General features: G+C 37.7%; 1 protein-coding gene across 1 annotated transcript in view; it reads left to right on the top strand.

The window, feature by feature from the left end:
- Nucleotides 1-15,090, top strand: part of ARID5B (AT rich interactive domain 5B (MRF1-like)) — a 193,455-nt gene that overhangs the window by 32,638 nt on the left and 145,727 nt on the right. The window contains exon 3 of the mRNA XM_010857414.1: nucleotides 221-446. Coding sequence (XP_010855716.1) covers nucleotides 221-446 — 226 coding nt within the window. The remainder of the gene's footprint in view (nucleotides 1-220; nucleotides 447-15,090) is intronic.

The following is a 15,090-nucleotide window of genomic DNA, read 5'->3' as shown; positions in this document are numbered from 1 at the left end:
AATCCTATAACTTACTCCTCAGCTAGACCACAAGCAGTGAAAAACCTTTGAAATGAAGTGAGTTATTGAGGGTCCTCTGTCACCAAAAAAAAAAAACACATTGTCTTCTCGCATTAGATTAAACCACTCAAATGGTATTTCAGATGGGCTTTATTGAAAAATGTATTATTTTACTTCAAAACCACCAATACTGTTGTTCTCTCCCAACTACCTCTTGTAGGATGAAGTCATTGCTGTTTCCGAAAAGGTGATCGTGAAGCTTGAAGACCTGGTCAAGTGGGTACATTCTGATTTCTCCAAGTGGAGATGTGGTCTCCAAGCTGGGTCAGTGAAAACGGAGTCCCTGGGAAGGAATGGACAGAAGGAAGCTCTGCTGAAGTACCGGCAGTCAACCTTGAACAGTGGACTCAACTTCAAAGACGTTCTCAAGGAAAAGGCTGACCTTGGTAATTATCGTTTGTACTTCTAAATCTAACATGTAGGCATGTACAGTAACCACTTCTTTTATTGTAGGTTTTGCTGGAAACACTGTCATTCATATCCTTGTGTGTGTGTGTACATATATGCTGCTAAGTCGCTTCAGTCGTGTCCGACTCTGTGCGACCCCATAGATGGCAGCCCACCAGGCTCCTCTGTCCCTGGGATTCTCCAGGCAAGAACACTGGAGTGGGTTGCCATTTCCTTCTCTCGTGTACATATATATATGTAATTTCTTTAATCTCAAAGGGACCTGGGAATATGAATGGATAGATGACTGGGTGTGTAAGAAATGGATGTTACCTGTTGGGTCATAAGACCTTCTATGTGTGGAGCCCTGTGCTAGAAAATGGATAATACAACACGTGGCTTTTAGCAGCTTCCAGTAGCTTCCCTCATAGCTCGTTGGTAAAGAATCTGCCTGCAATGCAGGAGACCACGATTCGATTCCTGGGTCAGGAAGATCCACTGAAGAAGGGATAGGTACCCACTCCAGTATTCTTGGGTTTCCCTTGTGGCTCAGCTGGTAAAGAATGTGCCTGCAATGCGGGAGACCTGGGTTCGACCCCTGGGTTGGGAAGATCCCCTGGAGAAAGGAAAGGCTACCCACTCCAGGATTCTGGCCTGGAGAATTCCATGGACTATACAGTCCATGGGGTCTTGAAGAGTCGGACACGACTGAGCGACTTTCACTTTCAGTTGCTATCAAGGCGTTAAGTCTTAATTGAGGGACCTAAAATTGAATGAGTGGAGAGTTAAAATATTTGTTCTGAGTAGATAATATGACATTTATTAGGACTGTGTCGGGAAAGCAAAACGAGGAAGACAGATGAATTACTTAACGTGGATCAAGGGAGCAACCTCAGAGCAGAGGATCCTTCGCTGGTTGGCAACTCCTGGCCTAGGTCCCCCAAGAGTTTTTAGTGTTCAGTGGTCACCATTAACTATATGGTTTTTTCTTTCCTTCCTTCCCCTATTCCACTACAGCTTTAAAGGAGAAATTGGGATTTAGAGTCGTTATTCTGTTTAGTGTTTGAATCCTGACTCTGTTGCTTCCTTAGCTGTGTGGGCTTGGGCAAATTAACCCCCAAGCCTGGAAAATGTGGACACTTTTCAGTGTCATTGGGAGATGTAACACCCAGTGATAAGTGTATATTGGTGTATGGAAGGGGCTCTATAACTAATTCTGTTGCTTTTTCTTAACACTGTCTTCTCCAGTGAATTTTTTGTGTCCTTTCCTGTTTTTTTTTTTTTTTCTCTTTTGTGTCTCCCAAGTGGCATTCACTGACTTACTTTCCTAGCATTGCTCAAGACCAATGTTGTTGACCTCTGATTTAGACCAGTTATTTCCTCTTTAGGCAAAGAGGAACTTCACTTTTAACATATTAAGGCATCTTTTTCTTTCATTCTAGCACAGTGCTGATTTTCATAGCCCTATTTTATGCGTTAATGTGAAAACTTCCTGTTTTTTCTTTTAACCTAGATTTTAACTACTACAACAAACTTAGACTATTTTAATTGGCATAATGAGACTGAATAACACCTGTAACTGACTTGTCTTTTGTGTGATTCTGGTTTGTGATGAGCTATGCTGTATTTTGGGAATAGCATTAATATTTTCTTGCAGTTTGAGTTTAATAATCAACAGTTTCTTGGCATGTTTTGTTAGATGTCAGACAATAATATTTTGGTCATGGTGGCCTGGTTGTCATGTGCACATTTAGAGAAAATTATTAATCTAGTGGTTTTTATTTTAAAACCAAAGAATTTCCCCCCCCCTTTTTTTTTTTTTACTGATTTTCTTATATAGGCTGTTACAATTTTGTGAACACATGTGACTAGCCTTCTGACATGTGGTAATGCTGAATAATACAGCTGTTGTGTTACTTGCCTAATATATGATCTAAGCTGTATTGCTATTGTCTTATGTTTTTCTTAACATTAAAACCTTCCTTTTGTTTGTTTGTGTTTTTTTTTTAAGTTCTGAACTATACTGTTACTAATAAAAAACTAAACAGGAAACCCATGGGGAACGAAAGGATGTGTAGATGGTTAAGCTTGATGTCACGCATATAAACAAGAGTATTTATAGCAGAGCTGTTTTTGTATTTAAAATTGATAGTTTATTAATGAATGAAAAGAAACCCAACTTCTTAATTTCATCAGGACATTTAGAGGTTTTGATCTTCCTGAACTCTAAAAATGTCCATAATGTAACTTTTTAATAATTGATTCCAGAAGACATTGGTTTATAATGCATATTCAAAGTACTTAGTGGTTTTTAAATCTTGTTGTTCGTTAGACTTAGAGAAATTTTTAAAATAATACTGATTGCTGAGGCCAGTTTTCCCAGATTCTTCATTCAGTAAGATTGAGGCAAGGCCAAGGAATGTGACCTGATAAAAGGATCTCTAGATGACTGATTTTTTTTTTTTTTTGGGTGGTGGGTGGGGGGTGGTCTCATTTGGGAAACAGCTCTATGATTAGTGCAGAGGAAAGGAAAATAAGCAACAGGAGATTTGACTGGGAAAGCTCTCTGAAGAATAAGGAACACTGTGTATTTTTCTCTCTCTTTTTTTAATGTAAAATACCTCTTTAAGGATAGAATTTGGGGCCTTGAAATTCTACTTAGTTGGTATGAACTGTGGGGAATTTGAGACAAATAGCTTTTGTAATTGGAATGCACACTGTGTTGTAATAATGTGGAAAGAGAAACAAAAACTTTCCTTAATGTAATGAGTTTTCATTATCTGCTTGATCTAAGGGTTGCGAGTTTACATTATGAGGATTTATACTGGGGAGATTGGGGGTGTCCTTTGCTGTGTACATTCCTGTCCCAACAACTTTCTCTTCAACCTCTTCCTTTCTCTGTCTGCAACATCAAAATATTTGTTGTCTGCACTTTTCTTTCTACACAGTGGTTTTCTTATCTCCCTTTCTCTTGGCCACACTGAAACCACTTCCAATACCACATTGTTGATGGAAGTTCACACACTTATTAGGTTTTTCCTTCTGTAGAACCCTTCCAGCTCCTCATTGTTCTTACCAGAAAAAGAAGATGAACTCTGAGATTACTTAAGACCCCCTCCCTCTTTTTTTTCCTAGCAGAAGTAAGGAAAGAATAGACTGATCTCACCTTTCCGTGGATAAAGTAAAACTCCAATATGTTATTTTTCTGACTGAATTATTTTGCCATGTTAAAATATCAATAATAACAAAATAATTTAGTTGACTCTTAAAGAAGGGATTCTACCATATAAAAGCTAATTATAGAACTCTTCTTGTTCAGTGTTTAGTTAGAATTAAGTTCCCTTTAATCCCAGTTTGTCACTTCCTGTCTCTCTGAATAGTTTAAAAAAAAAAAAAGAATGTTCTCACAAATGTGTTTCTGCCAACAAATTAATACTCCACAAAGAGAAACTGTGCCCCAAATGGCAGCTTCCAATAACTGCTCTGACTCAAATCATCAAATCACAACTCTTTCATTTTTTTAATCCCCTTGCCCTTCAAGGACAATATTTGCGGATGTCATGTTTGCTTTTTTAAAAAAAAACTATTTAAGATCATAAATGATGACTAAACTGCAGATCTAGATGGTGTGGAAAGTAATAATCTTAAAAAAACACTTCTGAGATGTGCGAGTACATTCGTCTCTTTCCCCCTTCTTTGTCCTTTTCAAAGAAAGTTCAATATGAAACCAATTCAAATTGTGACTTTACTCAGTGAAATATTTTACCTTCTTTCAGACAGTTTCATACTGAAGTTTATAGAAAAAGGAGGAAAAAAATAACTATGTTAAAAAAGAAGGGTTAAGGAATGTATTATTCATAAGCATAATGAACACAGGAACCTGTTTTTCCAGAAGAATCGGGTTGATTAAATCGTTCACTATACAAGCCTCTAGTTATTTATTTTTGTCTTTAGAATTACAGTACTTAGCGTTTGTAATAAAGTGGACCTGATACCCATATTTGGTATGGCAGTTGGAACTAGTCAAATGAAGAATTATTTCATTTTATGAAACTTTAAGCAACTAAGGAATATAAACACTATCAGTTAAACATAGCATACTTGCATTTTTTTTTATTCCTTGGGCTAAAGTTTGAAAAAAAAAATCAAATTATTTTATATAACACTGCTTCTTACAGAGTTCCTTTAAGTGAAGTATGAAAGCTGCAGTGTAAGCTTTATTGGCCTATAAATATGTCATTATAGTTGGACTACATTTATATGCTTTGGATTGTTGTTTAAGCCAAGAAAATATGTCTCTACAGGTTGACTTTTTATTGAAACCCTTTGAGGCATACAACAGAATGTATTTTAGGCCAAGGTTATTAAAGCAGCATTTTCTTTTTTTTGCAGCAGCAGCAGACTCATTGTCAATTATGCTGCCACAAATTGTCTGTGAATGGGCAGCTATGAATGGTTTCATCTCCAAATGTGTCTCTAGAAAAAGAAGGAAAAGATAGGGGAATCTGAGCTGAAATTGGGAAAAGAGACCAAAAGATGTGGGTCTGGGTATGGCTGAATTTAATGACGGGGCTTCCTTCGGTTCAATTTCTGTTTCTAAAGTCCCATCAAACTGAGAAAGAGTACCTTCCCCTGTCTCTTCTGCTGGGAGGTTTACTGTACCGTGGGGAACAGACAGCATGGTGGTGGTAAAGGAGCCATGGTTTGGTGGTCAGGAGAATCTTAGCTTTTCCTGCCCTGGAGATGGCACTCAGGGCACAAGTCACTGTGTTTACACTTCAGGTCCCTCATGTGTGAAATGGGTAATAGTGTGTGCTTTGTTTTTTGAGAAGATAGACTGAGAAAAAAGTGTCTATGGAAGCATTTGTGAAGCTGAAGTCTGAGACGGTTTTGTCGTCATCCTATTATTATGAGAAGGAGGCCTATATCAAAGGGAGCTAGGCGGTATAATATTAGCTAATTTGTCTAAGAACATCCCTAATCTCATGTTCTGGTGATTTGGGGCACGGTTTACGCTCTCACTATCTGCCTTGATAGAAGACTGTTATTAAAATCCTTTAGGTTCTTGCTTTTACTTATATATATTTTATATATACTCACACACTTTGTATATATTATATATACATCTATGTGGAGAAAGGATACAAATATATATGTTTATGTAAAAACATGTATTTATATTTTATATAACACTTTTCCTCTTAAATTCTGTCTAAATAAGCTGGGCCACAGTGGCCAGTGATGTGTGGTATCTTCTCTAGTACTTTTAGTTAGAAATTGACTGTAGTCTTTGCCTGGAATTTCTGGAGGCTTTTTATTTCAAACGGTTGTTTCAACTTAACTGTGAGTTTGATATGTCAAGCTGCTTCCCAGGATGTGGCTGGCTATGGGAAGGATTCTTGCCTTGTGTTGCAGAAAACAGTATAAATGTCTCTAATAAGAAGCATGCTAAGGTGCTAACAGTTTGTCATAGTAAGTATTTTTCACCAGAGACATCTAATCAACTTCTTAGGATTGAAGACATGATTCTTACTAAGACAACCCTTTTCTTTTATCCTTCCTTCCTTCCTAGATGTAAATTTTGTTTGTATGTTAAACAGTCTTCTGAGGGTATTTGTTGTTTATATTTTAACGTCCATGGCTGACCTACCAGGCTATTTTTTTTTTTCTTAAGATAGAAACTTGGGAAATTTCTTGGATGATATATTGTTGAATGATGCTGTTTGTGGATATCATGAGGAATCCCTACAGAAGGGCCTCTTCACTGAAACAAATTAGCCTTTACAGTGTCCTTGAGTTCAAAATAGAAATCAATTACACTTGAAGCTTATCAAAAATTTGTAAAGATAATTTCCAAAGGATTTTGTCACAGGCTCCTCCAACAATACTGTTGTATGAACCATGCATTCTTTAAACAATCTAATGCTTCCACAACAAACACAGGAGAGGCATGCCACCCACATGCCAACATGGCTTTTTCTTCAAAAGGTTGCTTCATTTCATTGTCAAGTGACAGCCCAAAGAACCTCTGACAGGAGCAAGTTCACACTTCCAAGAGTCTGTCCCCAAGACATTCAAAGCTTTAGAACAATGTAGTGACTAGCCATTTTCTAAGGGCCTGGGAACATTGATGGGAGTTTATTCCATTCCTTTCAAAGTTAAAATTCAGCTTCATCATGTAATCAAAGAGTTGAACACTGTCCTGAAACAATGGTAAAATGAACATATAAAAAGTGTCTTGAATAAATAACAATGATGTATGTTGTCTGCACTCAGCCATCTTGGCTAGATCTGCCGGAAGGGAAGTCTGTGAAATTTGTATGTGAGCCAGTCGACAGCTGGTCCTTGATATTGCTGTCTAGATATTCATACTGCCACCCTCCTGAAGGCTCATTTCAAGTTAAGACCCTTCCATTTGGAATTTTTATTGACTTTCAGATCTTCTAGTGTCACCTAGAGTGATGAATGCTTTCTAGAACACCAGATTCATATCTTTTGATAATGGATTTAAGGTGAATAGTCAACTGAAGAGAAGTTTATAGAATTTAAGACTTTGTTCTAAACTTTAGAGTGTGAGATGTTGGGTCAGAAGTAGAAAGTGAAATTGCAACTTCAGTGCTATTTTTAGTGTTCAGGTTATCAGCATTCACCTCTTGGATACAATAGTTGAACAAAGAAACTCATGCTTGTTAGGAGCTCTTCATAGTATTGTCAGGCTGGCCATTGGTACACTTGGTATTTCCTCCCCCTTTCCTTGATATCATCCTCAATCCTCTCTTTATTTAGCCAAATAACCACCCCCCCCCTTTTTTTTTTTTTCAATTTTTCACCAGGATATGGTCTCAGAATCCTTCCCCATCCTAATTACTCATCAGGACATACTCTGGTTGTTCTTTTATACCATCTTACCCATTTACATTTTGCAAGCTCATCTCTGCTAAGAACCCTAGGCTTCCAGTGGAAGAAAGCCATGGTACATCCATCAGGCTTGGCACCCTCTGGATAGAACTGACTCAGGCAAAACTGTTAGAATATCTTCCCTAAAGTCGTATGGCCTTGACTTTTTACTCCTCAGGGCAAAAAGGAGGGAAAAGATGTTATTGAACCCCTATACTTCCTGAAGTTTAGTTATCTTTAAAAAAAAAAATCAGTAGTGTTAAATGTAGACTATTATCTAATGAGCACCATCATCAGCTAATATGGCAGAAGGTGTTCTGGCTCTGTATCACTGCCTTGCCTTTCAAGCTTCTGTAATTCCTATAGTTAAATATTGTAGCATTTAGGGTAGGTTTGTAGTGTATTTGCCTCAATAAAGAGCCACAGTTGAATACCAGCTTGGAGTCCAGCTTTGTTTAAGCTGTTCTGATCAAATAAGATAAAAGACCAGCATGTCTTCCCTAAATTATCGTATGTGTTAGTTTAGTTCATTATCATCCTTCTGGACTCTAGCTGTTCTTGCCTTTTTTTTTTTTTTTTTCATTTTCTGTTTTCTGGTGTACGGCCATATCTATGATAAAAAAAGACCATGATGGAGAAGGCAACCAACCCATACTTTTGTTTCAGTCTCATTAATAGAAATGTGAATTTCACAGTGAAGTATCTGTGGCAGTCACCGTCTGATGGGAAGATTACCAAAGATGAAAGAAATTCAGCTGTGGTCTGAGTCCCTTGCTATGTACATGTATATATACACCACCTTTAGTTTCTGATTGCATACCCGGGGTCTTTTGGAAAATCTTTTAGGCAGATTGCACTTGGCTTCTTGCACACTCGTTAATATCTGGTATTATAGACAGACTGGCCTATTTGGAGCAATACTTCTATCTGCATCAGGTGGTAAGAGCCTACTGTGAAGAATACACTGACTGATCCACGTGGCCTGTCAAACACCCTTGAACAGTGCAACACTGTGCCTCAAATGTGCTTTAAAAATGAAGTTTGATTCAACATTCCCCTTGAGCTGGAAGTGCAATGTGCTTTTCTTTTATTGTAACTCTAAAATACTTTCATTTGCATTCCACCTCTCATCTCTTTGGCCACTACATGATTACTGATTATAGGCCATTATTATAGCTGTTACCATGATAGCATCACCGTGGAATCCACTAGTATATACATCCAACATGTGAATTGATGGAGCTATTCCAGAGGGCTTTGTGAACAGGTATTTGATTTGGACATTTAGGCTTAATTCTCTTTAGTATTGATGCTGATTCTTCCCAATTGCTCATTTGTCTTTTCAAGTACTTTAAATGTGAGATTTTATTGCAAAACAGTAATTTTTTCTAAATGTCAAAGACCCACTCCTCTTTTCTCCTCTAACATTGTGTGTTTAAGTCTGTAGTTTGTACAGGTCACTTCTGAGGACATTTGAGGTTTGAACTTTTACCCCCATTTTAATGAATATGTTTATTTAGGACAGATTGGAGTAATAGTGGGTTTTCAGAGGCTTTACAAAATGCTTTTCGCACAGTGGGGGTCGAGAAAACAGTGCTGTGGATTTGGAATTTTCCTAGTTGCCTGGCCCTGTGTGTTTTCAGCTAGCGTGCTGGAGTTCAACGGCCTCTCTGTTTCCCCCTAAAATCCCAGAGATGTGCCTGGCCTTGAATTCTCTTTCTTTGGAGCTTTCCACTTGCTTTTTATTAGGCTGGTGCCGAAGTAATTATGGTTTCAGTCTGAATTTTAAATCATGATAACTAGACTCAAACACATCTTTATGAATCAAAATAGGAACCATTACAATCAACACATGTTTGCCAATGAGAAATAAATTTGTTTACTCCTGTAGCGTAAAACTCCACGCTTCAGGATTCGACAGACTCTTGGAAAGCATGCCCTGTCTCCTGCTGGTTGTGGAAGCATTTTCCCTGCAGAAAGCTGTCAGGATGCTTCAGCTGGGGAGAGGTCAGGTGAATATCGTAGATGAGGTGGAACTTTGGAGACCAATTTGTTCAACGTTGGAAGCGTTGGTTGTGTGATGTGTGTTTGGGTGTTGTTGTGGAGAAGAATTGGGCCCTTTCTGTTGACCAGTGCTGGCTGTAGACATTGTAGTTTTCGGCGCATCTCATCGATTTACTGAGCATACTTCTCAGATGTCGTGGTTTTGTTGGGATTCAGAAAGCTGTAGTGGATCAAGAGTGGCAGCAGATCATGCAACAGTGACCATGACCCCTTTTTTGGTGCAAATTTGGCTTTGGGAAGTGCTTGGGAGCTTCTCCTCAGTCATACCACTGAGTTGGTCATTGCCAGTTGTATAAAATCCTCTTTTTGTTGCATGTCACAATCCAATCGAGAAATGGTTTGTTGTTGTTGCGTAGAATAAGACAACACTTCAGAACAACAATTTTTTTGATTTGTGGTCAGCTCACGAGACCCACTTACTGAGCCTTTTTACCTTTCTGCTTTACTTCAAATGCCAGACAACATAACATGGTTGACATTGAGTTCTTTGGCAACTTCTCGTGTAGTTGTAAGAGGGCAGTCTTCGATGATCCTCTCAGTTGGCCATTGTCAACTTCTGATGGCTGGCCACTGTGCTCCTTATCGTCAAGGTTCTCGTCTCCTTTGCAAAACTTCTTGAACCATCACTGCACTGTATGTTCATTAGCAGTTCCTGGGCCAAATGTGTTGTTGATGTTGTGAGTTGTCTCTGCTGCTTTATGGCCCATTTTGAATTTGGTTTAGAAAACTGCTTGAATTTGCTTTTTGTCAAACATCATTTCTATGGTCTACAATACATAGAAAATACACAGCAAGTAATAATTCATTAGCAAAAATCATAAAGCAAGAGATGTGCATTAAAATGAGGTGTGACATAACCGCATTTAAGAATGTATTCCAGTATCAAATGGCAGATTTCAACATTGCAAAACTGTAATTACTTTTTCACCAACCTAATAATTTTTAAAGCATTTCTAGCATCTTTTATACTTCTGACCCTTTAAAAATACTGGCATTCAGCCTCTAGTCTCCCTTTCTTTGTAACTTCATGCCTACTGGATGAGATGCAAATGTTGTAGGCAAGCATCCAGTGAAATATTCAGCCCCAAACCCCAGATTTTTTTTTCTTTTTTATTTTTTTTCACATGTTTTTGATATGGACAATTTTTAAAGTCTTTATTGACTTTGTTACAACACTGTTCCTGCTTTATGTTCTGGTTTTTTGGCCCCAAGGCCTGTGGAATCTTAGCTCCCCAACCAGGGTCTGAACCCACACTCCCTGCGTTGAAAGTTGAAAGTCTTAACACTGGACCAGTAGGAAAGTCCTTCTTTTGTATTAAATACTGTTATTGTTCATTGTTGTTGTTTTTCTGATTGCCAGGATTATCCGTGTTCATATTAGAAGATAAAAGCTATACAACAAAGTGTAGAAAAATACGTTGCTGCTTTTCCTCCTACTTGGAAGTAACTGTTGTTAGCATTTCTTATATCAATATTCTAATCTATATGAATGTGTTTTTAGGTATGAATTAATATGTATAGTCTTTTTCCCTATAAAAATGAAATGTCTGCCCCTCCGCCATTTACATTTGTACAGGTGTATTATGACCGTGCCCCCATATTATGAACCACTCTGTCTCCACTGTTTCTTTCTGCCTGCATAACGTTCATTGTAGATGTGTTTCTGTTTGGACATTTCAGTTGCTTCTGTTTTCCCACAAACCCTGAAATTCTTGTAACTCTGCCCACATCCATGACTATTTCCTCATACGTTTGTAGGGGTAGAATTGCCAGCTCAAAGTGCACACAGAAAGTTAAGAGAGCCTATCTCTCTCTTATCTCCTATCGCTTATGTAAACCTCTTGCCTTAGCCTAACTAGTCTAACTGCCTGGTCTTCTTTCTTTTTAACCACATGCACCCACTCCCCTGCTCCCCAGCCCTCCAGTAAGTTTCATACTTTACTCATTCTTGGAATGCCCCTTCCAGAATTCTTACCTGAAGGAATTCTCTCTTTTCATTAAGATTCAGTTTAAGCCCCTGAAGCCTTTGTTCAACATCCAGCTCAAAGGATTTTCCCTGCTTACGGAGCTCTTATCACACTTAGTGTCTCTACCACCTGATTGAGCACCTTATGCTATAACTAGCAATATAATGTAGTATATTATGTGTTTGCCTTATCTTCCCAGTAACAGTCCTAACTATCCTGTAGGCTTTCTAACTTCAAAGCTATATTTAGTAGGTTAAGTAAACATGCAACGTTTATGATCAACCTTCTCTGAAATCTCTGGCGTTCTCTTCTCTGAGTGATGGGGACACCTGTGTGGATTTGGTGGTTGACTTGAGTTCTTCTCTGGCACTTCCTAGGACACCCCCTAGTGGAGGGGCTTCTTATTGGTACCTAGAAGGAGAAGCAATGTAAAGTTAGCCCTCCACATCTTTGGGTTCCACATCCATGGATTCAACCAACCTCAGGTGGCAAGTACTCAGAAAAGAAGAAGAAAAAACCTTCAGAGACTTCCAAAAAGTGAAACTTGAATTTGCCCCATTCCAGCAACTGTGTACTTAGCATTTACATTGTATTAAGTGTAACAGCTAATCTAGGGATGACCTTTGAACCACACCGGTGTTAGGGTGCTAACCCTCTGTGCAGTCAAAACTCTCAGTATAACTTATACTTGGCCTTCCGCTGCAGTTCCTCCATTTTCCTAGTTCCTTATATCCATGGATCCAACCAGCCTTGGATTGCTATGTAAGTGGACCCATGCAGTTCCAACCCATATTGTTCCAGGGTCAACTGTATGAAGGAGGATGTGTGTAGGTTATGTGCAAATATTCTACCATTCTATATAAGAGACTAGCATCCTTGGGTTTTGGTATCTGGGAGGTGGGGACGGGGGAGGGTGTCTGAACCCAATCCCCCACAGATACCAAGAAGAGATGACTGTACTTGTAGTATTTCATTTCTATTTTTGGCTTCATTTGCAGTCCACCATGGGGGTCACAAAGAGTTGGCCATGACTAAGCACACACAGATTGCACATATTATGTCTATAGACTGACTCAAGGAAATTTACTGAGAGCTTCCGAACATTTTCAAAGCTGGCTTGCTAGCCTAGGGATTTTTTTGTAGTGTTGTAGTAGGAGTTTGTGTGTGGACATTTTACGTATTATTACTGGCATTTATTAATTCCTCTCCTCCTCAAGGGAATCTATTTCATGTGTCAGGATTATAGCAGTGTCAAAAACATACAGGGAAATAAAGCCAGACTGGACTTGCTCTGCCTTACCTTTTTTTTTTTTTCCCCCTAATCATCAGCTTGTTTACAGTCTTTTCCTTTTTAGGTGACAGGTTATTAAGGAAATGGTTTTAGTAAGATATCTAATACTTCTTATTCTAGGCAATTGTACTGTTTTAATCCTAACCTCCCTTAATTACGATGGAGGAGGATATTTTCATGGAGGAGGATATTTTCATGGTGGAGGATATTTTTCACCCTCCAACCATCCATTCCACTTCTTTGGTTCACAAAGAAAAGTATCCTGTTAGATTCTACAAAAATAATGTTCCATTCCTGGCCTATTCACTCAATAAGGAATAAAACATTGTTTTCACAGCAATGCTGATAATAAGGCAGATTTCAAAGCATGATGAAACATATACTTTTCTAGCAGAGAAAAACCTATAGTTACCTGGCTAATTACCTATCACGTGATGGCTGTGTGTAAATATAGGCTTTCACATGTGCAGCCTCTGTGTGGCTTGCTTTCTTTTTTTTTTTTTTTTTTACATTAAAAGTACTCATTTAGTTTCCATTGTTTTGTATTAATGTTTTCAATCAAAGATTTAGAAGAATGAGCAAACACAGGAACTACCATTCCCAGGCGGCTTCTTGCTGACCACTGTACTAAACCTCTGTGGCATGAACTTTGAAATAAGACAGACTTGAATTCAAATCCTTGCTCTGTAAGCTGTATGACCCTAACATTTTTAATTCTGCTTTGATCGCTCATCTGTAAAACAGTTAATACCTATCTCAGGGAACTGGGGAAGATTAGATTAGATTACATATGGGGGAGTGTTTAGTCAATTCAAGAACATCAGTGTTCTTTCCTCTTTCCTCTTTAGAAAAGTAAACCTTAAGAAATGTTATTTTCTTCCCCAAGAAAGTAGAGTGGACAGTTGCAACCTAAATATAGAAACATGCAGTATCAGGCATCAGCTTCTACTCACATTTAATTAATCAACAAAGTGATTAATTCCTTGGTCATGTTTTACTTTTGAGAAGTGAGGCTATGTAATCATACAGCATTCTTGGAAGGAGAATAAAATTGAATGTTGGGTGAACATTTGTAATATTTCACACATGTCCTTTGGATAATGGTAAATCTCACACAATAATAAAATATCAGGATTGATAATCTAGTTACAGAATTCTAGTTATGACCTCTTTTCTGCACTTAATACTTCTTAAATGTCTCTGCAGAAATTAGTTGACTTTTTAATATTTTCAGTGATTGAGGAAACACAGGACTTTACAGTTCCATTCCATCTTTTATCTGTCTCTGTGCTAGAAATTCTTTCTTTTGATGAATTAAATTAGAAATGCATGGTTTATCATACAAGCGATTATATTAAGGATATTCTGTTGTCTTTGGTGCTGTTCTCTGAGACAACAGAGAACAAATCAAATTTTTGTTTTCTTAATAGCATTTCAAATATTTGAAAATAACTGCTCATATCTCCAATTTTCCATTCTCCGGGTCAAACACAAACACCCTCGATCTACATTCCTTATACAGCGTGCCTGCTGGTTTGGCTACCTTTCTAGTAGCCCTTATCTAAAGATACCTAAGTTGTCTCACTCTCAGTGTGTAATTATGTCTTCTATTTAAAGAAAAGGAGATACTTCAATCTGTTTTTCCCTCTTAATTTTACTTTTTATACAAAAAATTTAAACCTAAAAGTACTTCTTTACCTCCTTTCTTATTCCATTCCTCCCAGAATTAACACACTGCTAATGATCAGTAGTTACTCCTCTAGTTACCTGTTTGTGTGTGTGTAAATTGTTTTGCTTTAAATATAAGATCTTACTCTGTGTACTTTATTTTGCAAGTTGCTTTGTCAGCTACTGTTACGTAGCCTAGAACTGTGCTGTGCAACATGGTAGGCACTAACCACATACAGCTATTGAGCCCTTGATGTGACTACTACAACAGAGGAACTGAGTTTTTAAATTAATTTCAGTTTGAAATTAAAAACTAAAGCGGTGTAAAATTTTCTTTGTTAAACATAACTTTATTGCTTTGGTAGGACTATATCACTTTGAATATTTAGCATGCAAGTTAGATATGCTATAAGTGTAAAATACATACCAGGTTTCAAAAACTTAGCATAAAAAATATCTCATTAATAAATTTATATTGATCACCTGTTGAAATAATATTTTGACATGTTGGGTTAAATAAAATAGTATTGTAATTTACATTTTTAAAATTTTTAATGTGGGTACTGAAAACTTTAGGAAACTTTTAGATATAAATGGTGCACATTATATTTGTATTGGACAGTGCTGATCTAGAGATTAATGTTGGCTTAAAGCTCAACATTCAGAAAACAAAGATCATGGCATCCGGTCCCATCACTTCATGGGAAATAGATGGGGAAACAGTGTCAGACTTTATTTGACTTTAGTTTTTGGGGG

The sequence above is a fragment of the Bison bison genome, unplaced genomic scaffold, assembly GCF_000754665.1.
Source record: "Bison bison bison isolate TAMUID 2011002044 unplaced genomic scaffold, Bison_UMD1.0 scf7180017864380, whole genome shotgun sequence".
NCBI classification, from domain to species: domain Eukaryota; kingdom Metazoa; phylum Chordata; class Mammalia; order Artiodactyla; family Bovidae; genus Bison; species Bison bison.
Note: the sequence above shows the minus strand (reverse complement) of the source record. Positions and strands in the feature narration are given on the sequence as shown.